The following is a 27186-nucleotide window of genomic DNA, read 5'->3' on the forward strand; positions in this document are numbered from 1 at the left end:
ACCGCTCATACCATTAAGGACTTTAAAACCAATTCTGCCTTTTCTTCCAGGAGACGTCCCTGTCTAAATAGGCCTAGTAGACAAATTAGTATTCCCCACCGCATGTGATGAATTGATAGGGCAGAGAGGATTTCTTATTCCATTACAAAGATAGAACTTTAAATTAACATTTCACTAGAAGGAAAAGGGTAGCAGGCAGGCCCTCGGAGCTCACTGTAAATGTCATAATATTAATGAATTGCTATAGAGTGAATGCAAATACAGATTATATTTTTTGCTCGCCTTTTAATAAGATCCACTTTAATAACTGGCTGGTAAAATATAGGAGTAATGAAATGGATGGAGGATGAGGTCAGAGGGGAGAGGGATGGAGTGATTGGTCTGGGCAGGGGTGCTACTCATTAATCATGAATTCAAAGTTGAGAGTGCTAGTTGCATTACTTTTCAAACTTTGAGATGGAACAGCATCAACTCAACGCTTAACCATGGGAAGCATTAGCTCCAATCTCCAATCAGGATTCCAGGAGAAACAAGGTCATTTCAACCACAACATTACTATTTTATTTGACCTTTATTTAACCAGGTAGGCCAGTTGAGAACAAGTACTCATTTACAACTGCGACCTGGCCACAACAAAGCAGTGCGACGAAAACAGAGTTACACATGGGATAAACATACGTACAGTCAATTACACAATAGAAAAAGTCTATGTACAGTGTGTGCAAATGTAGTAAGATTAGGGAGGTAAGGCAATAAATAGGCCATAGAGAATAAATAATTACAATTTAGCATTAACAAGGAGTGACAGATGTGCAAGTAGAGATACTGGGGGTGCAAAAGAGAAAGAATATATATATAATATGGGGAAGAGGTAGTTGGGTGTGCTATTTACAGATGGGCTGTGTACATGTACAGTGATCGGTAAGCTGCTCTGACAGCCGATGCTTAAATCAGCTCTTACCCTAAATCTACACCAAATAGCTCATGTACAGTTGAAGTCAGAAGTTTACATACACCTTAGTCAAATACATTTAAACTCAGTTTTTCACAAATCCTGACATTTAATCCTAGTAAAAATTCCCTGTCATAGGTCAGTGAGGATCACCACTTTATTATAAGAACGTGAAATGTCAGAATAATAGTAAAGAGAATGATTTCAGCTTTATATTTCTTTCATCACATTCCCAGTGGGTCAGAAGTTTACATACTCAATTAGTATTAGGTAGCATTACCTTTAAATTGTTTAACTTGGGTCAAACATTTTAGGTAGCCTTCCACAAGCTTCCCACAATAAGTTGGGTGAATTTTGGCCCATTCCTCGTGACAGAGCTGGTGTAACAGAGTCAGGTTTGTAGGCCTCCTTGCTCGCACACTCTTTTTCAGTTCTGCCCACAAATTTTCTATGGGATTGAGGTCAGGGCTTTGTGATGGCCACTCCAATACCTTGACTTTGTTGTCCTTAAGCAATTTTGCCACAACTTTGGAAGTACACTTGGTGTCATTGTCCATTTGGAAGACCATTTGTGACCAAGCTTTAACTTCCTGACTGATGTCTTGAGATGTTGCTTCAATATATCCACAATTTTTCTCCCTCATGATGCCATCTATTTTGTGAAGTGCACCAGTCCCTCCTGCAGCAAAGCACCCCCACAACATGATGCCGCCACCCCTGTGCTTCACGGTTGGGATGGTGTTCTTCGGCTTGCAAGCCTCCCCCTTTTTCCTCCAAACATTACGATGGCCATTATGGCCAAACAGTTCTATTTTTGTTTCATCAGACCAGAGGACATTTCTCCAAAAAGTACAATCTTTTTCCCCATGTGCAGTAGTCTGGCTTTTTTTATGGCAGTTTTGGAGCAGTGACTTCTTCCTTGCTGAGCGACCTTTCAGGTTATGTCAATACAGGATTTGTTTTACTGTGGATATAGATACTTTTGTACCCGTTTCCTCCAGCATCTTCACAAGGTCCTCTGCTGTTGTTCTGGGATTGATTTGCACTTCTCACACCAAAGTACGTTCATCTCTAGGAGACAGAACGCGTCTCCTTCCTGAGCGGTATTACGGCTGCGTGGTCCCATGGTGTTTAAACTTGCGTACTATTGTTTGTATAGATGAACGTTGTACCTTCATGCGTTTGGAAATTGCTCCCAAGGATGAACCAGACTTGGAGGTCTACAATTTTGTTCCTGAGGTCTTGACTGATTTCTTGTGATTTTCCCATGATGTCAAGCAAAGAGGCACTGAGTTTGAAGGTAGGCCTTGAAATACATCCACAGGTTTACCTCTAATTGACTGAAATTATGTCAATTAGCCTATCAGAAGCTTCTAAAGCCATGACATCATTTTCTGGAATTTTACAAGCTGTTTAAAAGGCACAGTCAACTTAGAATTATAAGTGAAATAATCTGTCTGTAAACAATTGTTGGGAAAATTACTTGTGTCATGCACATAGTAGATGTCCTAACCGACTTAAACTATAGTTTGTTAATAAGAAATTTGAGGAGTGGATGAAAAACTAGTTTTAATGACTCCAACCTAAGTGTATGTAAACTTGTGACTTCAACTGAGGTTGATCATGGGTTCTGACAATGTGGCTGACCAGTCTTTTGACCATCCAGCTGTGGTTAAGGAGGGGTTCTCCCCATGACACAATGAGGTTAAGAGGATGTCCAAGCCCTGTCCTTGTCCCTGCTCTAGGGGGCCCTGAAAAGGCCTCAACACAGCCAGGCCAAAACAATGGACAGAGGTAATTCTAACCTGTCACCAAGGTCTTGGGAACAATCACCACAGCCTTCAGAGAAACCCAATCTTAATTCCCATATTAAACACAACCTCCTTTGGTTCCAATCAAACACCTTAGGAGTCAACCCAACTACCATACATAGTAAAAAGATTAAGCAGAAGTACACTAACACAGGAGTAACCCTAAAGAGCAGAAATGTTTCTATATATGGCGCGCAGGTCGGCATTTATTGGGATGACTCATACTGGAGGCTGCTCTGCATAGTGGTCACTAGCTGGCACAGCTACAAAGTCAGTCAATCTGGTTTTAAACCTAACCACATTGCTACAGTAACCCTAATGCCTAACACTAACCTTAAATTAATTTGCACACATTTTTACGATAAACAATTTTGACATTGCATCTGGGCTATCTTGCGGAAATCACTCAGTTCTGCCTCCAGGGCAAGATTCATGACAATAAACATCAAACTGTATATGGTGCACAATAACAAGTACTGACACAGCATCACAAATGAAGGGTGAAAATCGTGTCTGAAGCGCAGGAAGTAGAAATTAAACCAAGGAATAAGGTCAATAAGGTGAGCGGTTCACTGCAGTCTCTTTCAGCCATAACATATCTTATAGAATGTATAGCTTTGCTTCTCACAAAATCCTTAAGGGAGTTATTTTTTTCTAACTACTGGAAACACCTGGTCCTTGAATATCAGGTCATGGTTGGTTTGGTAATGAGAGTGACAGCTTCTAATTCAGCTCGCTCTCTTCCTCTCCACATGGCAAAGTGTTAATGTTTCCCTGGACTGTCAGGTTCACTTATTTACATCAAAGTCATGCATGAGATGTTGAGAGACTGCTGCAACTTTACATACACTCCAGTGAGCATACAACAAACTCTCAGGTGTGCTTTAGTCAATCACGTGGAATAGGAACCGGATGCTACACAGAAAACACAGATACTCTGCGCAGACATGTTTTGAATGGAAAATAGCATTTCTCAGGCGATTCTCACGTTTTGAATACAGTGCTTCTGAACAAGTCAGATGAGTGCATGACACTTTCACTGGTAATGTGCTCAATTACAAGGAGTTCAATACCATTATTGAGCGGTACAGAACCGTATGATAAATAGATGACAAGTGGTATGAAAGTAGGCAGTCAAATGCAAAATCATGGAATCAAAAGCTAACAACTATCTGAAAGATGTAGTGTTTTGAGTATATTTATTCATAATGAAGTTCAATACTAGCTGTGCATGAGGCTCAGTGTCTGTGGTATTTCAGAGACATTTTGCCATGGGCAACAATTACATTGGCACGTATTCAACAGGTCTGGTTTTATGCATAATATTTCACTTAACTAAAGGATACGCTATGAGGCCCTATGAGTTAGAATACCTTCTTAATAGCCACTGTGACTCATGCAAATCACCAGTCACTCAGGATCAACCTAAGAGCGTGAGAATGTGGGAAAAACGTGTGTGTACGTACGTACGTTAGAGCAAGTAGCAGTGCACATTATGAAAAGCTCCAGATGTTGCCTGCCTTTAATCTGCAATAAAAAGGCTCAGCTGGGGTAAAAAGCAAGAACCAAAAGGGAGAAAGGGTGCGGAATGAGGGAAGGTCAGTGTCTGAGCCTTTCCCCCGTCTTTCTTAAAACGCCTCCTACCAGGGGGTGGCCTTAGCCCTGAAGTCTAGTGGAAGGAAAAGCTGGGGCCTGCCCCGGAGCAAGAGGCTGCTGCTGGGCCCCAATCAAACCTCCATCTGGTTACCGGCCCTCTCTCCTCCTCCCCACAGTAGAGACATCACACCTGGGACGCTGCCCCATTCTTGCCCTTGGCTAGGGGAGGAGAGCATGGCCAGGGAGGGTCAAGCCTGGCTTTGGGGTCAGGAGTTGAAGGCTTGAGAGTGTTGTTGGGTATTGCTAGCGCAGGGAGTCACATACTGAGACAGGCAGGACATTGGTGGAAATAATGGAATTGGGTTGAGAATTGTTATGGAGGAAATATGAAGTTGGGTTGATAAGGCTGCCATGTCATGAGTGCCCTCAGCCTTTGGGAAATAGAGATGTACTCCCAGGCAATGCAGCCTTCATGGGACCTTCATTCTAACTGACCCTCCATTGAGGCAGATTAGTGAAGATTTGGGGCCCAATTGGGGCCTCATACTGCAAACACAACTACTTTTGTTAGCACACATCCCCCCCCCCCACAATGAAGAGGGGCTTGAGTTAAAGAGAAACAGTGGTGCGGAGCAGGGGACTGGGGATGAATCTCAGCTATTAAGATAGCATCCACTTGTCAGACAATCTCTGATATTCATTTTGTTTTCAGGGCTACAGCGGTGGATTCCAGAGATGTGATGAGGGCATAGAGTACTCATACATACCTGGCTTTGTTAGCTTCTTTAGTGACATCCCATGCCCATGTGATGAAGTTTTGGCTCAGATAGGCCACTATGGAGTCTGCACACATCATCTGGGAGCAGAAGACGTTGCTGAGCACACTCTCGTCATTGTGGAGGTAGATGGCTAGCAGTTTTCTCTGTGGAAATGGACAGCAGAGAGGTTTTCATTAGCAGAGGTGTGAGGATTGAGAAGCTAATGACCAGCCAGACCCTGAAATACAGGGTGAGAAAAGTGTCCTTGCTCAGAGTCTGGTCCTTGCTCAGAATTTAATCATTGAAGGGAGAGGTTTTATACAGCTTTCACGCGTCGCTCAACAGGAGACCGTGAGTAAAGCGATTGCTTTCACCGACAGCAAGGCCAAACCAATGAAAAGCAAACACACAAAATCAAATGAACAGGGAGTAAATAAAAACTTCCTTTGAGAGGGCCGATGAGAAAACAAAAAGACAAATCACTTCATTTATTTTACACCAAATGCCACTGGCCTTCTCCTGCCTGCTCAGGTTAGCAGCAGGGGTGGGAAATATTGACGAAGCTCTAAAATACAAGGATATTGACGCCATCATATGAGCGACAGATTCTCAGGACTCACTGACAACTAATTTATAAAAAAAAACACTCACAAACATAAAAGGTTCTCTTGGATGGTGTAGGAAATAAAGCCCTCGAAATTAAATAACTCTAAATAAATTCCGACCCCTTACGTTCCTTACAAAACTCAAGGGGGTGATTTCTCAGGAGCTGTAGCTCCATACCAAAAGCAAAATAAGCACAGGCAGAAAAGTGAGGGAAAGTTAAAAGAAAGTTGTGCTATATTGTGGCCTGTGTAGAAAAGGAGTGGGAGAGCACTGCTGTGTTTGCTCAGCGATTAGAGGTTTAGAATAAGCTCCCCGGTTCCTAGCGGGAAGGAGCTTGGGGCTCATTCAGTGGCCCAATTGAACGCCCTGAAAAGATTAAACACTCATGCTGAGAAGACAAGCAAATGCAGCATTGAGAGTTTTTTTTCCCCTTCTCAAAAAAGATGAAATAAGACACACGCACACACCCTTGCACTCATTATCTTATACATACATGCACGTAGACGCACACACATTCGTTCCTCTGCAACTTGTTTTAAGTCTCCAAAAGGACATTTTCACAAACAGTAGGTTCAAAAACATACATCTTGTAAAGAGTGAACAACCCCTCTCCTTTAATAACACCCAATCACCAACTCCCTCACTTAAACTGTCTTTCCCTCTCTTCTCCAACTGTTCCCTATCTTCTTTCACCTTTTGTAATGCTTTCCTTAGCAGGGACAAATCGCCTGTGAAACCAAATTACTAGGTTCAACCTGGGCTAGAAAGTGACCCAAAAGGCCCTCTTTCTGGTGTGAATCCTCCCACCTGTTCACCATACAGAGGGGAGGAGAGAGTAAAGAAACTAGAGAAAACCGATCTGTTCTGTGAGCCAGACTGTAGTGATTTTCACACAGCACCCTGTCAGTGTTCACTTCTCAGTCACTCCGTCTGTCCATCTCCTAATGTAGACTAGAGCCATGTGAACCAGGTAGCCGTTGGCCAGGAGCTGGGGAAGCAGAATGGGCTCAGCTCACATCCGGATGGTCTTTGTGTCCAGCCTGGACCGTATGATTATCTGCAACATGAGCAGGAATTCTTCTACACAGGTGTGCCACTGGGGGATGAATAGAATGACAACCGAAAGATGCAGTAGACCAGTCAGAATAAAACGACTCGCAAAGTCGGTGAAATGTTGAACTCATCTCATCTTTAACCACACTACCGAGACACAGATTGTGAAATGCAGCACGACTCCAGTGAAAAATACAAGCATTTGTTTTGTTCTACAAAAAGTTTGTTGTACGGGTCATTATAGGACAATGTGAAAATACACCAGCTTGATAACCGTGGCCCCTGATAAACACACTGCCATATGACATTTGTGCCAGCCATCCGTTTTCATTAGTCTCATTCAGTTTATGTATTTGTGTTGTGGGAGAATGTTTTTAATTATAGCCAGTGTTGGGGAGCAGAGAAGCCAGGGGAAAGTGATCATCCACAGTAGCCCGAAGAAAAACAAACACTTCAAAATGAAGACCTCAAATTACTGCTCCCCTGCCACACACACACACACACACACACACACACACGGAGAACACACATTCGGATCAATGCTTTAACAGATGGTAGGTACATGATTGAAAAACACATTTTGTATTAATAGTAACCAGTTCTGATTTCATTTTTTTGAGGTGCCATAACCTAGTCAAAATACGTTGTGAAGACAAAATAGCACACAATTGTCAAATTGAATTTAAAGCTACAATACGTCACTTTGTGGGCGACCTAACCAAATGTACATATAAATGTGAGTTATAGACGTGAGTCTAAGACGCGGTAAATCTTCTCTAGGTATGCTATTCTATGTTCCCTGTTCTTCAGTTAAGTTCTTGCATCTTTTACTTTTGTACATCAGCTTCAAAACAGCTGAAAATAAAATATATTTCACAGTGGTTTAGTTGGTACAACGATTCTCAACACTATACATTGTTTTGTCACATAAGCTGAAATTAGGTGAACTATTTGAATTGTTGCAACCAAAGATCTATACATATTGCACCTTAACATAATAAACCTCAGTCTTTATAGTCATGAAACTATAGTCAAAAATATTCAGCTGGGCTTCAGTTCACCTGACTGGAACTGTTCTAGTAGAAACAAATAAAAACATTAAGACATTAAAATGAGATCACTTTCACTAGAGCAGGGAGAGATGGATGAAAATGTGTTTATCCATTCCCTACCCGTGGTATCGATTTCTCCTCTCTCCCTCTCATTGCTCTTTTGCTGAACTACGGGGGATTTAAGCGGATACTCGAGTGTGATAAAACCCTCACCCCGGCACTGCTATGAATTTTGATGTGTGTCTTTGTGTGAGTGAGAGAGCAGGGTTACTCCGATTAACCGCACCGTTAAGGGGATTTGAGGGGAGCCTTGGCAGTGATGGGTGGCCTGTCTGAAGGGCCTTACTGCTGATCCTCTGGAGGGCTCAGGGGCCCAAAGCATTTTCATTAAGGCTGGATTGAGGCGCATCTCTCCCTCCAGAAACGCTTCATCAAATGTAGTGTTTTACTTAGTGATTAGCCCATCAGACATTGAGTGAGACAGATTCCTCTGCAAAATCTCTCCCTGGTCCCTCCTTCCCCTGAAACCTGCATCATACCAATATCCACTAAATGAACAGCTAGTTGCGATGACAAGAGAGGAGAGATTTAGACCAATTTCTTCAAGAGGGAAGAGGGAGGTGGTGCTGGTTGCAGAGGGGTGTTTCGGAAGTTGACACCCAATGGTCACATCAGTGAGTCAGATGTGTGTTTCGCCAGTCTCATCTCCTCCAGGGCTACAGAGAGAGAGTAGGGGGTCAGCTGCATGTGTCCCTTCATATTGGTTTATTTTCATTGACACAATGTACAGTCTCCAGCTGCACCACAGAGAGATCAACGGAGAGGGGGCCATACTGAGCTGGCTTAGGGAAGAGGATATCAGCTGGGAGGCAAGCCGAGCCTCTGCCTCATGGTCTAAAACCCCCCAAACATCTTGCTGTATTCTCCCATTCTAATAAGACAGTAATCCACACAAGCTGTCAGTTGATACAACCCTCCTTAAAAGGACAAAGCAGAAAAATGAAGAAGAATTGTGGGCTAAAAATAAAAGCGGCAGCTGTCATGACGAAAATGTAATGAGGTTTATGAGAGGAATCAAATGGTGTCTCCTTTTGAACAAGCACTCCCACCTTTAGATGTAAAAAAAATAAAAAATAAAAAATAAAAAAAAATGGGACAATGGTCATTTACAGTGCCTTCAAAAAGTATTCCCACTCCTTGACTTATTCCACTTTGTTGGGTTGCAACCCGAATTCAACACACACAATACCCCATAATGACAAAGTGAAAAACTGTTTTTATAAATGTTAGTACATTTATTGAAAATGAAATGCATCATTTACAGAAGTATTCATATCCCTTTGCTATGACACTCCAAATTGTGCATCCATTTTCCTTGATCATTCTTGAGATGTCACTACAACTTGATTGGAGTCCACCTGTGGCCAATTCAATTGTTTGGACACGATTTAGAAAGAAACACCTGTCTATATAAGGTCCCACATTTGACAGTACATTTCAGAGCAGAAACTATACCATGAAATCCAGGGATGTCTGTAGATTTCAGAGATAGAATTGTGCTTAGGCATACAATACAAGTCAAAAGTTTGGACACACCTACTCATTGAAGGGTTTTTCTTTATTTTTACTATATTGTACAATAATAGCGAAGACATCAAAACTATGAAATAACACATTATCAATCATGTTGTAACCAAAAAAAAGTGTTAAACAAATCAAAATATTATTTCAAAGTAGCCACGCTTTGCACACTTGGCATTCTCTCAACCAGCTTCACCTGGAATGATTTCCACCAGTCTAATGTTCATCGCTGGTGTTTCTTGGCCCAAGTCTCTTTTTCTTATTTGGGTCCTTTAGTGGTTTCTTTGCAGCAATTCAACCATGAAAGTGCTCCTGAATGGCACAGCGGTCTAAGGCACAGCATCTCTGTGCTTGAGGCCTAACTACAGACGCCCTGGTTCGAATCCAGGCTGTATCGCAACCGGCCAGGATTGGGAGTCCCATAGGGCAGCGTCGTCTGGGTTTGGCCAGTGTAGGCCGTCATTGTAAATAATTTGTTCTTAACGGACTTGCCTAGTTAAATTAAGGTTAAATAAAAAATAAAAAATTTAAAAAAATTAAAAAATGAAGGCCTGATTCACGCAGTCTCCTCTGAACAGTTGATGTTGAAATGTGTCTGTTACTTTAACCCTGTGAAGCATTTATTTGGGCTCCAATTTCTGAGGCTGGTAACTAAGAAATTGTTAGCTCTGCAACAGAGCTCTGGGTCTTCCTTTCCTGTGGCGGTCCTCATGAGAGCCAGTTTCATCAGAGGGCTTGATGGTTTTTGTGACTGGAATGCAGCCAATAACTTTGAAAGTTTCTTCAAGTGGAAACACTTAAGACACACCCTATTCCCTCAGCCCACCAAATTAAGTGGACACTTTTGATGACACATCATGACGTCTGACGAGTTCACACTTGCAGGGCGAGAGAGGAAGGATTTTTTTTTTTTTTTTTTTAAGTGCTAACTGGCGTTAGCCTGCCTAGCTACATCTGAAGGAAAATGTTTTATTTCTACAATTTCACAAAAGCCAATCAAACAAAAACATTATTACTTTTACGAGACGTGTTTGTGCATTAGTAGCACAATTTCCAACTTACTTACATTCGTTTTACTTACACTTGTATGTTGGCTCCATATTGACGGTTTAAGTTTTGGCAGACTTTTCTTAGCGCATGTACAATCATCGCGAATTGAATTATGGGGAGTTTCAGGCCCTGAAGTTAACATAAATTGTACACTCGCAAACTCCATTACAAAAGAGGGCTGAGGGGCTCACGTTTCAAACTTCCCTTGCTTGGCTAATCATTTGGACCAATGACAAATATGGCCGCGGGGATTCCCCCAAGGGCATAAGGCGAGGGTAAGTGGACGAGGGTGTGTCTTGAGTTTGAAATGCAGCTATTGAAATTTTCACGACTGACTGACCTTCATGTCTTAAAGTAATGAACCTTCGTTTCTCTTTGCTTATTTGAGCTGTTCTTGTCCATACTGTAGTATGGACTTGGTCTTTTACCAAATAAGGCCATCTTCTGTATACCACCCCAACCTTGTCACAACAAGTGATTGGCTGAAATGCATTAAGGAAATCAATTCCACAAATGAACTTTTAACAAGGCACACCTGTTAATTGAAATGCATTCCAGGTGACTACCTCATGAAGCTGGTTGAGAGAATGCCAAGAGTGTGCAAAGCTGTCAAGGCAAAGGGTGGCTACTTTGAAGAATCTCAAATATATTTTGATTTGTTTAAACACTTGTGGTTACTACATGATTCCATGTGTGTTATTTCAGTTTTGATGTCTTCACTATTATTCTACAATGTAGAAAATACTAAAAATAAAGAAAAACCATTGAATGAGCAGGTGTGTCCATACTTTTGACTGATACTGTATATCTGGGGAAGGAGTGTTGAAAAGTGGCCCCCACCATTGTGAAATAAATTTACAAAACATGGAACTATCCAGACTCTGCCTAGAGCTGGCCGTCCGACCAAACTGAGCAACCGGGCAAGAAGGACCTTGGTCAGGGAGGTGACCAAGATGGAAGCCACTGCTGAGAAAAAAGGCACATGACAGCACGCTTGGCATTTCCAAAAATGCATGTGAAAGACTCAGATCATAAGGAAAAAGATTTTGTGGTCTGATGAGACAAACTGAACTCTTTGGCCTGAACAAAAAGCGCTGTCTAGAGAAAATCAGGCACAGCTCATCACCCGTCTAACAACATTCCTACCGTAAAGCACGGTGGTGGCAGCATCATGCTATGGGGATGCTTTTCAGCAGCAGAGAGGTAAGGATAGAGGGAACAATCAATGGAGCCAAATACAGGAAAATCCTTGATGAGAACCTGCTTCAGAGTGCAAACAACTTAGACTGGGGAGACAACAGGACAATGCATACAGCCAAAGCAATGCTGGAATGGCTTCAGAACAAGGATGTGAAGGTTCTTGAGTGTCCCAACCAAAGCCCAGACTTAAATCCCATTGAAAATCTGTGGAAAGACTTGAATATTGCTGTTCACCGGCACTCACCATCTAACTTAACAGAGCTTGAGAAAATCTGCAAGGAAGAATGGGAGAAAATCCCCAAATCCAGATGTGCAAAGCTGATTCAGAAATACTAAAGACGACTCAAAGCTGTAATCGCAGCCTCCCAAGTGGCGCAGCGGTCTAAGGCACTGCATCGCAGTGCTTGAGGCGTCACTACAGACCCAGGTTCGATTCCAGGCTGTGTCGCAGCCGGCCGTGACCGGGAGACCCATGAGGTGGCACACAATTGCCCCAGCGTCATCCAGGTTAGGGGAGGGTTTGGCCGGCCGGGATGTCCTTGTCCCATCGCGCTCTAGCATCTCCTTGTGGCAGGCCGGGCGCAGCACGCCGACTTCATTCGCCAGTTGTACGGGGTTTCCTCCGACATATTAGTGCGGCTGGCTTCCGGGCTAAGCAAGCAGTGCGGCTTGGCAGGGTCGTGTTTTGGAGGTCGCATGGCTCTCGACCTTCGCCTCTACTAGCCCGTACGGGAGTTGCAGCGATGGGACAAGACTAACTACCAATTGGATATCACGAAATTGGTGAGAAAAAAGGGGTAAAAAAAAAAACTAAAACCACCAAAAGTATTGACTCGGGTGTGAATATTTATGTAAATGCTATATTTCGGTATTTCATTTTCAATAAATTTGCAAAATTGTCTAAAAACATGTTTTCACTTTTATTATGGGGTAGTGTGTGTAGATGGGTGATAAAAAAATATTGAATACATTTGAATTCAGGCTGTGACAACAAAATGTGGAATAAGTCAAGGGGTATGAACACTTTCTGAAGGCACCTAGTATCATGTCCTGTTAACCTGTAAATTATACTACTGAGACCAGCTCCTCTACTGTTACTTACATCTCTGGCTTTGCCATAGAAGGCCTCTTGAGATGCTGCCTCCAAAGTACCAATGAAGAACACTGGATGACATTCTCCATACCTGCAACACACACACAAAGGAGATTGACCCGTAAAAAAGAATGCAAGGATCTTCCACATCATTGAGAAGCACAGGCCCCTTAAAACAATACTTAATACGTACCTTGTTGAAAATTCAGCAGTAAAGTGCAGTAAGGCATCACTTTCATTCTCACTATTCTCTGGCACTGCAGAGAAAAACGCATTAGCTTGATAACAATTAAATACCAAATCAACCTTTTTGAATCGAGTGGTAACATCATGCTAAGTGAGGTACGTACTCAAGGCAGCTTTCCGACAGCCTGTAGAAGACCCCATACCGAACATCTCTGATTCGTCCACTCCAAATTCAGACGCATCCTCAAAGTCATCCCCCTCGCTGTCGCTTACCATGTGGACATCTGCGCACTGTTCAAACATATTCGCTTCAGTATTGTTGACCTATCAAACACAATGAAAAATGTAAAACAAAGCCAAATGTACTGTGTGTTGCTCTACCTCTTCTGTGGGCTCCTGGTTGTTGGCTGGTGAGGACCTTCGACACACACTGAGGTGATGGCAGGGGTAGCTGATTCCAGAGGCAGCTAGTGTCATCTGGGGACAGAAACATTTTTTATTTTTTTTATTTTTACACAATACAATAAAATCTGAATAAGCTTACAATGCATTAACCTTCTATAAGGAGGCGTAAAGGCAGAAACAGATCCAAGTTGGAACGCCTTACAAAATACTCTTAAACTGGAAGAACTTGTCCAGATTGGCATTTTTAAATCACTGATGAATGATCTTGAGACTGATTCCCTGACATGTCAATGTTTTTAATTAGCTGTTTTTGATTTTGTTATGCTCTTGTGAATTCTATGGTTTTTACTAGATTATTTGTAGTTTTTCATGTTTGTCTGTAATTTTTGTAATGACTTGGTGCTGCCCATCTTGGCCAGGACGCTCTTGAAAAATAGATTTTAAATCTCAATGAGTCCTTCCTGGTTAAATAAAGGTTAAAAAAATAAAATAAAAAGGTTTAGCATTCACAGATAAACCATTCCGATTTACTGATAGGATTAGAACAAAACATTTATGAGGAAGGCCAGAATAAAATGTACAGGCATGGTTTATGGACAACCTTCTAATTAAAGACTGGAAATGTCACCAACCGCAGCACTGGAGGGACTCATTAAAGACTTTCTATATGGCTGAACCCAATGGGATAGGGTAAATATAGAGGCAGGGGCCATGGAAAATGATGGGGCCCCAGCACCCATCTTTCTACCTGTGCTACTCACTAACCTGCTCTCCCTGAGAGTGTAAGGGATGATCAGTGTTAAATCGATACTGCATGTCTTAAAAGGCTTTCATTTTAAGTATGACAGTCTAGGGGCAGATGATCTGAACCTGACCACAACATCCTACATTGCCCACTGAAGCCAAGCGGCAAATGAATAAAAGCATTATTGTCAAAACCTAGCAGAAATAATCTATACTTAACAATACTGTATTTTAGTCCGTTCATAATCAACGTTAGCAAGCCAACTCGTCCACTACAGTTCAAATAATACAGTAAAAATGTAATTTACCTACTGGTTCATCATTTGAGAAAACAACCTTATGTTTATTGCAAACAAGTGCTATAGTCGCATTAACTGGAGGTTTAACCCTAATGCCGTGATTGACACGGACAGACAAAAGGGAAAGTCCCTGGCCGTCAACAGCAGGGGGTGGCAATCTTTGCTATTGTCAGGTCCTCTAGCCAACAAAACCAGTTGGTAATTGTTGAATCAGGACCCGATTACATGTAATGGCAATTGAGTTTCAAAAGCAGAGTGACTGCTGGAGTTTTCCACATCTCTTTTAAAGTAATTCAGCCAGAGAATAGCGTAACCGCTAGTCCTCGTTGGGCACATGATTTGCTGGCTGATAAAAACATAACATATCCAAATATAGAGAGCCTTCATTCTCATTTGAGTCCATTGTTAAATTACTGCTGGTGCTAGAAATAAGGTTGTATCTTGACCATTGTAAGTCAAATTCCCACTTGCTCAACAGTTGAGGAAAAACAGCAGAAAAACAGTATTCCCTGGACAAATAAAGCATGAGCAATATCCTGCTGTGGCCCATAGCTATTTCCCTGCTGTGCAGCACAGGGCCAGGGGAAGATGCAGGAAAGCCGTGCAGCAGAAGCAGCAGAGTCCGTGAAGTCATGTTACCATCCTCTTGTCATGGTCTTCCCATTTGGCCTCGTTAGTTCCGCTGCCCACACAGACACGACAGATTGTGTTTGTCTTTCACAACTAACTTAAAGCAAATGTACTTCAAAAGAAAAAAATATTCATAAAAAGAGGCAGGACTAGGCTGCCATGGCTGGGACAGCTAAATGCAAGTGTTAATTAAAAGCATTAACACTTGCACTGAATAACACTGCAACGCCTAGGAAGAACACTTAGCAGAATTGCCTGACATTGTTCATGTAACAAAAATACTCCCACACTAATTCTTTAGCGGGTTAAGTATTATTGTATAATGGTACAATTACTATTTTCTCATTAGCCAAGTTGATCTTATTAAACCAAATGGAAATATCCTTGACTATAAATTGAGTCAGGTTGCCACACTGTTGGTTTGAAAGAGCATTTCTAAACAGTGCTCCATAGAAAGCCAAGTGCTGTTAAAAAATTATCGACACAGAGGTTTGAGAGGCTGACCCCTTGAGCAGGACAGAGATGAGGGCTTTGAGATGTGAAGGAATGTCTTGCTCTTTTCTCTTGCCTCTCCAATCGAGTGGCAATCAAACGTGAGAATCTTAATGGCGGCTGAGTGGACCCCCTTGACAATAAGAGGTTTTCTCCAAGGCCCTAATATGTGTATAAATAAAGTTGATCACTTCCCTTGTCAATGGGGGACATTGAGGGGAGGGCCAACATGTGCTGAAAATCAGAAATATAAAGTTGAGCGGTCATCCAAGCCAAGCTTTAACCCTGTGCCTTCCACTGATGCTGCGGGACAAGTGCAGCTTCCCGGCTCTGTGGCGGAACGCTGCGGGGCACAGGGGAGAGGTTAACCCCCCCACTGACCTTCTCCTCCATCCCAACACAAAGAACAAGCTCCTCTTTTTTGGATTCTTTTAATTAACACTTGCACTGAAGCTTCTAAGCATTGGGGAGCGATGCCAGGAAAGAATTCTCTCTCTGCCCCCCTTTGCCGCCTCTCTCTTTCCCGCTCTCCCTGTTTCTTTTTTGTCTGGGCAGTGTTTGGATTAGGTCGCTGGCTGTGAGTGTGAGATAATTATCACTGACAGCTGCACTGACAGTACCCAGAGCCCCAATACCACCTTGTTCAACAACTCTTTGATAAAGGGGGACAACGGAGCCTGAGAAAGAGAAAATAAAGACAGAAGAAAGAAGCCCCACCCTAAACACCTGTTGGTCTCTTATAGGTTCCTCCTTGCCTGTTTACAGTATGTCACTCCTGATTAAGATCAGGGGTCCTGCACCAAGTGTTTGAAGTTCACACAGGCTTCTCCACAGAGAGTCATAGTGTTGAAGGGAAATGCATGCCTGTCTGCTGCTGAAATCAACAGCGGGGCGTTTTACTACTATGCTCACAGAGCAGGGGATCCAAGAAGTGACCGAGCTAATGAGGAACATTCTGGAGATGGGGGGGAGACGACTTATGCATTAAAGCCCTCAAAGTAACAAATGCATTTGGTCAGAGGGAGATGGATAGAGGCTGAGCCTACACAGTCTCTCTTTCATGCAGCGCATGTCCTCCTCACTGAGTCTGGCCCCACTGAATGTTACCTGAAGACAGCAATCACACAGGGGGCTCTTTCTCGGCTTATCACTGAGCCCTGTCGCTACGGCAACCAGCAGGCCCCAATAAGCCTGCAAGGGGCTGTCAACCAGAGAATCCATTAAAAGCCGGGAGAGGAGCCGGGCTCAGAGCCCTCAGAGTGACTGCATTAATACATTAGCAAACACCATGAAACACTGGATAAATGTCAGCAATTATGGCGGAAGAGAAAAAAGCAGAGTCTAATAAGGATGTCTCACTGTCTGTCAATCACTCCCACAGGTGCAGGATCGCTCTGTCAATCAGAATGGCCAGAATACTTGCCGCCTGGCTCAGCTTGTTTCCTCAAAGGAGTACACAAAAGTGGTGGTAATAAGAAAGTCTCACAACAGATCAATCACCAAGGGAGTCAGTCAATGGCCCATTACCTCAAGCAACAACTGTTTCTCCACAATGTGCCTTTTGTTTTTTCAACCCAGCTAACCCCAAACTTTTGACTGCACTGCCCCTCTTTAATGATATTTCCAGAGGTCGGAAAAAACTCAAATTGTGACATTATGATAATGCCCTTTTTGTGTAAGAGTCGTTTGAAAAAAAAAAAAAAAAGGACAGGAATTTCAGTCTGTTCAGGTGAGATGTTTTTGGCCCAGATCATCAAAATATGATAGAATTATTCTGACCAATGACCAGTTATCTTTTATTTGCATATATATCCTCCAACTTTCAAGGGGTACGCTCTAGAGCAGGGGTCTCCAACATCAGGTGTGGAAGATTAGGGTTGGCGTTAAAACCTACAGGACTGTAGCTCTCCAGGAACAGGGTTGGAGAGCCCTGCTCTAGATTCTAGACAATCCTATCCGCCATTCAGGGATGTTAATGTAAACACATGATGACACTGGAGGGGCTCCCGAGTGGCACAGCGGTCTAAGGCACTGCATCTCAGTACTAAAAGCTTCACAACAGACCCTGGTTCGATTCCAGGCTGTATCACAACCTGGAAGTGGGAGTCTCATAGTGGGAGTGGGAGTCTCATAGGGCGGAGGCGTCACACAATTGGCCCAGAGTCGTCCGGGTTTGGACGGGGTAGGCCGTCATTGTAAATAAGAAATTGTTAACTGACTTGCCTAGTTTAACCTTTATTTAACATTTCAAATAGCAAAAGGAGGCTCACGGAAATAAATTAGAAAAAGTTATTATTTTCAAAACACACACAGTGATGACAGTGATTTAAAAACAATAATTTCAAGACTGCATGGGGACTTTAAAGCGTCAGCTTCATCATAATCTAAGGCATCATGGATATAGGCTTACACAGCCAAATGAGCATTACCCTCTTGTTTCTGTGGCCAGGTTGCTTGCATTTCCCTTTATCACCTTTTATATTTTCACATCCTTTTAATTTTTAGTATCAAATTACCTCACTGAATCACATTGCCAACCAAAACAAGAGGTGTTTCTTCCTGCTCCGATTTAAATTTGATGTAGGCTAACACTTTGTAGAGCAGTACACAATGAAGGCACGGAATCAGGGAGGTGAAGTACCAAAACAAAAAAACTCGTTTCTCCACTGGTAAGCGCCTACCACATTTCACTTGTTGTACAAAAACAAAAACAACCTAAAACTCTTTGAAGATGACGATTTCTGAGTGTAAAGCACAATTATAAAATAAGCAGTAGGTAAATAAGTTAATCAATTAGCTCATCTCTAATTAGACAAATCTAAGCCTTGGATGTGAAAACTGTATTTTCAACCTCTGCAAGGCTTTAAATAAAAATGAGTCTAGGTAATTGGTTGCCAAAAGGCAGTGGGTGTTGGAGTGGCTGGCACAAGTGGTGCCCAGCTGAGCTTGTGAACTGATCTTTAACTCCAGAGATGCTCCAGCAGTGTACAAAACTGTGCACCACCAATACAAGGCCTGTTATCTAACAGTATGCATGTTTGTGTCGTTTACCTGTGTCTGAAATTTGTAATTTTTTTTCCCATTCACTTGAATGTAGACAATCATTTCTGACATAGCTTAAGTTGGGTATTTAATTATAAAACAGCCTGGTGACAATAAAACCTCAAAGTTGGAACAATATTGATCCCTAAATTGAACAACAAAGATTACACTGTAAAAAAGATTTCTGACTTTCCCCCCACTAAATATTAAGTGAGTGCATTGAATGAAAAAATGCTGAGACTAATGAAAACAGAGCTAATTAGTCATCGATTCTGACTCCTTCAATTTAATTTTAAACCCTAGCTGCCATGTTTATTGGTACAAATCCCCAGAGATGAGGCGGGGTTAATGAGATATGCAACGGAACAGCCAGGCTGGCATGCAAGGGCTTTCTCTGTAATGCTCAGAGACATTTCAATAAGGGTTTGGGCTGGAGAGGGCTAATATTGCAGTCAATGCTTTTAATATCTCCTCCCAGGAAACATGGGAGCAGTGAGCCACCTTAGCCAGGCTATGGCCAGGCACATGGCTATGACCTAAAGCCACTTTCTATTCATCCCCAAGCCACCTTAGAGCTTTGGTCGAGCCAAGACTCATTGACAAGCAGCCCACCTCATATTCCGGAATATTGTGGGTTCCAAAGGGCTGTGGGTGAGAAGTGATAATGTACACATTACTGTGGTTTCAGGTTGGACTTGATCTCTGGGCTAGATTGCCTGTCTAAGGAAAGAGATGGATAACAATTAAATAGATCCATATCAGTGCTGTATAGGGTGTGTGGTTTGAGAGGCTGCCTTTGGCCACTGCACTTTACATTAAAGCACACAAAGAGCAAACAATTTAGAACAAAAAAGAAGTAGAACCTTTTGTCTCAGTCTTTCAGGAAAATAAACGGTTGCAATGTACGTATTTGCTTTGACAAGAGAGCAACCAAGCGAGACATAAAAGCTCCACTTAAAAACAAAACAAAAGATGCCGTGATTGTTAATTCAATTTTGCCAAAGTGAATATTTGAATGTAGATGGTAGATGGGAAAAGAGAGGGTTGCCATATGAACCACACAACATTTAGAGAACAGGTTCTCACCAGGTGACCACACCCTGTCCTACCACATCTAAAATAGAAATGTCATTGTAGATTTTAATCATGATCAAAGCAACAAAAAAAAAAAAAACAGTTCAGGGTAGTAAAGAGGATGCCACCAAATAATGTAATAAGAGGTAATACTTTAAAACAACAGCAAAGATAAAAGTTGAAGAGTCAACAGAATGTGTACGGAACAACCCAGTTGCACAATCATCCATAAAATTAGCATGGGAACATACAAGCTGTCAAAAGAAATTTGGGGGGGGGGGGGGGGGGGGGGGGTTTGGGGTCGGAGTTCCTCAGGGCTTCGTGTGAGGACCGCTTCTGATCACTTTGACTAAATTTAGCTGAATGGCTGAACCGTGACCCCGGGCGGGAGAGGTCAGTGACACTCAATGATTTGAGCTTTAATGTCCACAGATAGAAGGACCCTGCAGACTGTCCTGACATCTTAATTAGTTTCTACATCTTACTTTTAGACTGGACAGATGGTTTCAGCAGTGAAAACATTTAACAGTTTCTCTCAAACCGAGATTCACTACATATTGTAAAGTAATAGGCTTTTGTCAAGCCTTCATGGAATAAACTTTAACCCGGGCCTTTAACCTTCTTAAATCAAAATATATTCAGTAAATGAAAACATGGGTAACATATTTTCCTAATTTATCTAAAACTGCTGGTGAACAGCAGCTATAAGGGCCAAAGACAACATGGAAATGGAGTGGTGTTCCCAAGTCCAAGCCTGAGAGACATGTGTTTTTGTTCCTTACCGAATCGTCAGATGCTGCAGCAGGCCAGCCCTCCCATTGTTGGTGTCGCACTGGGATGTTTGTCAGGTCTGAAACATTCCTTTTCACCTGGAAAGACAAATGGCAAATAGATTTAATAATTACCATTTCAGATTAAAACATGAACACTTTTAATGGAAATCCTGAAGAAAATAACTGCAAATATCAGTAAGTAGCCTATACCGAACTATAACAGTAAACACATCATGAGAGACATTGGTGGGTCGGCATAGCTTTGAATGTCTCCTGTGGAGGTGTGGAAAGGAACTGAGAGATAGCCAGCCACACACACTATAGCACCACAGGGAATAACAAAGATGGAGGGAGGGCACAGGGCATTGGACAGAGAGAAAAAGCCCTGTGTTATCTGCATTCCACAGATGCCTTGCTTAATACACAGAAACAACAGAACCACACTCTCAAATGAACAGTATTTCTCTTCTCCCATTCATGACCGGTGTATCTGCACTTAACATTCCGTGCTTTTAAACAGTTAGCAGCGTCCCACGAGCACCAGGCTCCACCATCCCTGCCCTGTTAGTTTAAAGCCCAATGCCAGCCTGATGTGCGCAAGGTGAGGGTGATCAAAGCAGGTGTCGCCTGAGTGCTGGATTCTAGCGCATTACCCCTGCAGAATGCACTACCCTGCGGGGGTAGATACTGATGCTGAGCAAACTGGCCATTGTGGTGGAAAGCTCCCTCCACACACAGCCAAATCCTCCCTCCAACACTCAGAGGGAGAGATGTATCCTTGCCGAGACGGTGGTCTCGTGCCCATAGATGGAGTGCTTTTTTTATGTTGAATAAATGTCTACAATTATGCAGACGAGAGTGTCTGTGTTGAGGTCTGTGTCACTTGGTAAGAAGCAGACCAGCCTGAAAATGCCTTGGTAAAAGTTTAGACAATGCGTGGCTGACATGGGATCATGATATTCAAACCTCATTCTCTCCTCTCTGAAGCAGGACGCCAGTCCCAAACACACACATGCACAGTGCCTTTCTTTATGAAGTGGAGTGGGGTCAGGCCCGGGTGGCCAGTGTTATTACAGAGTGTAATATCTGTGTTTGACCAGAGGGCTACAGGGATTTCTCCTCCGAACGCTGACCGACAGGCAGGCATAAACACTAGCGCCCAGCTGTAATTAAGCGTCTCCAGTCAGAGGTTAAGGCAGCCTTAGAGAAACAACAAACTAATGCCCATAAAGGAGGTCCTGATGGCTGCAAGCTAGAAACAGCACCTTAACCAAAACCTATTCTATCAGAGCAGCTATACGTTTATTAGCTCAGATTTTACTAGACGCATTAAAATCTCCTGCTTTAATGAAGGGTTTCCCTACCACAACGTATCCACATCCTCTAACATGTGCATAGTAGACAGAACAGGAAGGCGAGCCTCAAAACCAACAAAAAAGTTGACAGAACTGTGACATGCAAAGAAAATGGCTTCAACAAAGTTTCTAAAATGAAGATACACAACGTGACCAAAGGTATGTGAAAACCTGCTCGTTGAACATCCCAAAGGTGTTCGATGGGTTGAATTCAGAGCTCTGTGCAGGCCAGTCAAGTTCTTACACACCGATTTCGACAATTAGAACCCCGACCTCACTAATGTTCGTGGCTGAATGGAAGCAAGTCCCCGCAGCAATGTTCCAACATCTAGTGGAAAGCCTTCACAGAAGAGTGGAGGCTGTTATAGCAGCAAAGGGGAGACCAACTCCATATTTATGCCCATGATATTTAAATGCGATGTTAGATGAGTAGGTGTCCACATACTTTTGGTCATGTAGTGTATACACGTCAGTCGATAAAAAAGTGCCATAAAATTAATTTATTGAAACCATAATATCAACTGGTTAAATAAGATGGCGCAACGCAATCTTCAAAAAGGCAGTAACCTCAGCAGTGGCGCTTGCTTGTAGAAGCCTAGGGATGTGCAACGGCATAACAAAATAAGGCTAATTTAGCAGACAAGACACCCATATTTCCTCAGCTCTCACAGTCAAGACAATTATTTTATAGTAAAAAAAAAAATTAAACCCCATAAAAAGAACTGAATATTTTTCCAAATGAAAAAAGAAAAGTTGTGATGCACATTTTACATCTGGACCAGTTAAACTCTAAAAGAATGATCAGATGTTCAATTTAGAAAATTCTGCCTGTTCTTTGACATTTTCTTTGGCCTATGCTTAATAAATCTAATGAAAATACGATCTGTCTTTATCAAACCAATGTTTTTGGCGGATTTTCAGTGTGGTACCGGTGTATGTTTAGGGGGGGTTATAGCCTAGGATAACCAATTCTAAATGGCTCTAGCAGTTAGCAAAGTAGCCGCAGCGGAAAATGGACAGGACACAATTATTCCAAAACTGCAACTCGTTGTCGGAACACATTTTCCTACTTCAACCAACCAGTCCATTTAGAATGTGATAAAACTGTCATTTGTCAAGGAATGTAGCTTGTGTGTACCATTAGTTATGCGTTTTGATAGGCATTTATTTCTGTAGGCCTAACTGGAGCTTGTGGGCACACTCCGCACACGCGTGTGTAGGGAGCAGTTGGAAGGCAATTGAGTGAATATGAGACTGAGGGGGGAAAGTAATTTAGGAAGAAGAACTGTGTGATGCTTGGCTTGGTTTCTTGTTTTTGTGACCCGCAAATGCACATGTACAAATGGAATGCTAGTCAAAGCAAATTAACTAGGTCTTCAAGACAAAATTTCATTTGCCTGTTCGGGCAGCCACACAACGCACATCCACCAAAAATGTTAACAGTATTTCTGGTGAAAGATGGAAATTTGACATCCGTTCAAGTACTCATGCCCATCCCTAATTAGGAAAGAACTGAATGAGCAATTAGGCTAATTATGTTTGCTTGTAACAACCATCTTGACCAATTCTCTCTGAAGCTGCCCTAAAATCAATATCAACATAAGAGGGATTCCTTTTTTATCAATATCTGGCTAAATAGAACCAGCATTAACTATTCATGATGATTTTATGCAATCTCTATGTACTACAGCCTTTTGCTGGGCATTCCAATTACAAATCTCATTAAAACTCAAAATCACCAAGCTCAGCTTTCACCAAAGCAACCTACCATTACCACTGCTGACCAAAGCGATATTACAATTCACTTTTTTAAAAAGCCCATCACATTACTAGTAAGGCCAGTTAGACACATACTCTGATAACAGTGCTGTCTAATGCTGCCCCCTGTGTGCCAGAGAACTGTATTCACTTTGAGAGCAGCTTGATTAGGGTCTCACTTCACCAGATACTACATTACATAAAAATCACACACAACTTGTACCATTTCTTAACATGTAGCCCAATCCCCTTTATGTAGAATGTTTATAATGGTACATGTTAAGAAACGGTACAAGTTCTCAGATTATTATATTATACATAAATATCTGGGCATATGGATTGATGAAAAGTTATTTTAAAAAGCATTTGGATAAATTAGTTAAATTGAGAATAAAAATGGGCTTCTTTAGAAATAGACTATGCCTCTCCATGAACAGGAGAAAACAGATAATTCAGTCAACTTTCCTGCCAGTGCTAGGCTACAGTGACACCATTTATATGAATGCAGCTGCCACTACACTGAAACCATTAGATGCAGTTTACCACAGCACATTTCCCTTTATTACAGGGGACAGGTTGAGTACACATCATTGCATCCTATATCAGAAAGCAGGCTGGCCCTCTCTTAAGTCTCGTAGATTGATACACTGCTCTCTTTGTTTATAAAGCCCTCTTGCAAACTTCCGCCGTAAACTTAGTTCATTGTTAAATTCCAGATACACGAGTCACCAAACCAGATCCCATGGATAGCAAACTATAAATATACTGAACAAAAATATAAAAAACCCAACATGTGACAATTTCAAAGATTTTACTGAGTTACAGTTCATATAAGGCAATCAGTCAGTTGAATAAAATGAATGAGGCCATAATCACGACTGGGAATACAGATATGCATCTGTTGGTCACAGATACCTTAAAACAAAAAGGGTGTGGATCAGAAAACCAGTCAGTATCTAGTGTGACCATTTGCCTCATGCTGCACGACACATCTCCTTCGCATAAAGTTGATCAGGCTGTTGATTGTGACCTGTGGAATGTTGTCGCATTCCTTGTCAATGGCTGTGCGAAGTTGCTGGGAACTGGAACACGCTGTCGTACACATCGATCCAGAGCATGAAACATGCTCAATGGGTGACATGTCTGGTGAGTACACAGGCCATGGAAGAACTGGGACATTTTCAGCTTCCAGGAATTGTGTACAGATCCTTCCAACATAGGGCCATGCATTATCATGCTGAAACATGGGGTGATGGCGGCAGGTGAAAGGCACGACAAGGGGCCTCAAGATCTTGTCACGGTACCTCTGTGCATTCAAATTGCCATCGATGAAATTCAATTGTGTTTGTTGCCCGTAGCTTATGCCGGCCCATACCATAACCCCAGCATGGGGCAATGTTGACATGAGCAAACCGCTCGCACACATGCCATACATGTGGTCTGCGGTTGTGAAGCCAGTTGGACTTACTGACAAATTCTCTAAAACGATGTTTGAGGCGGTTTATGGAAGAGAAATTAACATTCAATTCTCTGGAAACATCTCTAGTGGACATTCCTGCACTCAGCATGCCAATTGCACACTCCATCAAAACTTAGTAGGCCTAGGGTAAACTAGGCGTACTTTGGTTACACAAAACAAAAAGGACAACGTTGTCATAACCTAGAGCATTACATTCAAATAAACATTTTCTATTGCTCGATCATTAGCCAGCTTTTGACATTCTTTTTAAATTAAGTTATGGTCGGCATGGCTTGGAGTTGCTGTGGTAGTTTGTTGCGTGAAACAGTACCCATATATAAAAAGGTCTTCTTACCAGATACAATTAAATAAAAAAAATGTTAACAGGCAATAGTCATTGGCTTTAGTGTTGTATTGGTGGACATATCTAATAAGTCAAATAATTTGAAAGGTACCTTGGTCTGGTCCAAAATTACATGGACCAAACCAAGTTGAATTAATATTACACTTCTGTACAGAGAGCCAACCTAGCTGATTAAAATGCTTGACCTCCAGATGAGTACGAGGGGACAGTTGAAGTACAACTCACAAGCATGTTTTGTAGCTGGTCTATAGCTTATTCTTTAAATGTTTAGGCATGTGCACGCATAATCAAAGTGTCACTGAACTAGCGCACCTGCCAGAGTCTTTAGTTTGTCACTATCAAGATATTTTGAGGTTTGAGCTAGGATTGAAATGCTTTGGTTTATCTTTGTTAAAACCTTTAGGGGCATAGTTTCACCAGTCAGGTACTTATCCAATTCACACCCAAGGTCACTGACTGAAGTTTTTGGTGTAACCACCGAGTTGCCCACTTTGGCACTAAAATCAGGGGATCATGCAAGCTTTACTCTGGAACCAAATAAGATGGATTCTGTTTTTCCAAGATGCAGAGAAAGTTTGTTATCTGAAAGACATTTACTGATATTGGATAGCTCTGCACTAAGGAGCTCTTTGACCGAGGCTTTGTTCTTATGGGACACTAGTAGAGTAGTTACCCGCATAAAAATAAAAAAAATTACGAGAGCAGGCTGATTTTATCGTTAAATGTACAGTAGGAAGAGAAGTGGACCATGGATGCTCCTCTGCGGGACTCCACAGCTGATCCCTTTCGCACTAGAATGTTTTCCATTAACATCCACCATTTGGTCCTGCGGTTAAAACCAAGGGCTTTTATCTTGTAGCGCATGACACTATGCTCAACCGTGTCAAACGCCTTGTGCAAATCCACATTCCACAGAAATTTCCCCGGTCAACATCTTTCTAGAGGTCCCGTTGAGCTCTATGGAATTAGGTAAATCTGCATTCAGTTATTTTTTTGCACCCGTGGATAGAATGATCTGCAGAGCTCTCTGCACCTTGATGCTCTGGAGTGGGGAAGTTGTTAATGGAGGACCTCCTTGTTGAAGAATGGGATTGCATTTCTTAAATTGCTTGCAAATATTGGATGTTAATATTACATTGTATTTGTAAATGTGAATTTTGTATACATGCATGGCTCCCTATGCAAAAGATGCCTTGGTCTCAATGGGATTTCCCTGTTAAAATGTAAATGTTTAAGTAATAACAAAAGGGCTGTGACTAAAGGTAATAGCAGTTTAAGAGACGCAGACAATGAAAAAAAATTGTTTAATGTGACAAATGCTTTGAGGTGGTGTCATTTGACGCAAGGACATAGATTGAAAATGAATTATCCACTGTAATAACACATTTTAATAACTTAACAGAATTTATAAAACACAGAATGCCCTTCCCTGCTGTTAAGGCTGAGACCAGCATGCACTCGATATCACAGTACTTGGGCAACATACACAGAAACATTAATGATCAAATCATTCTAAATGCCAAGTACTAGTAATCCTTGGCTGGATCGAAATCAAAGAGAAGAAAAGGTTGCCGTTAAACAGTCACAAGCTCTCCAGCACCAGATGCTGTTCATTCAGTCACTCTCCCCCTTTCTTTTCTGTTCTCCGTTCCTCTCTCCAGCTGCAGAGTAGAAACGGCAAGGGCTGGAGAAATCCCCCGGACAACTCTTCTGATCACAGACACTCCAGACCCATCGGCCATCACTATTCTACCCGCCACTTTCCTGGCAAACATTTGCGCTCCAGCTTAGCATACCCCCACATTTTGGCTGTGAATGACAATCAGAGCCCCCGAGGCCGAACTGTGGCGAGC

At 42.2% G+C, this 27186-nt stretch overlaps 1 protein-coding gene across 2 annotated transcripts in view; it reads right to left on the minus strand.

Moving 5' to 3' along the window:
* LOC106613896 (FAS-associated factor 1-like) overlaps positions 1-27186 on the minus strand; it is a 91413-nt gene that overhangs the window by 28589 nt on the left and 35638 nt on the right. For both annotated transcript variants that reach the window (XM_014216634.3, XM_082956862.1), the window contains exons 8-13: positions 20407-20493; positions 13320-13415; positions 13103-13229; positions 12946-13009; positions 12762-12843; positions 5127-5281 (exon numbers count right to left, since the gene is read on the minus strand). In XM_014216634.3, the coding sequence (XP_014072109.3) occupies positions 5127-5281; positions 12762-12843; positions 12946-13009; positions 13103-13229; positions 13320-13415; positions 20407-20493 (611 nt within the window). The remainder of the gene's footprint in view (positions 1-5126; positions 5282-12761; positions 12844-12945; positions 13010-13102; positions 13230-13319; positions 13416-20406; positions 20494-27186) is intronic.

Source organism: Salmo salar, chromosome 10 (assembly GCF_965601325.2).
Source record: "Salmo salar chromosome 10, fSalSal1, whole genome shotgun sequence".
Taxonomy (NCBI): Eukaryota; Metazoa; Chordata; class Actinopteri; order Salmoniformes; family Salmonidae; genus Salmo; species Salmo salar.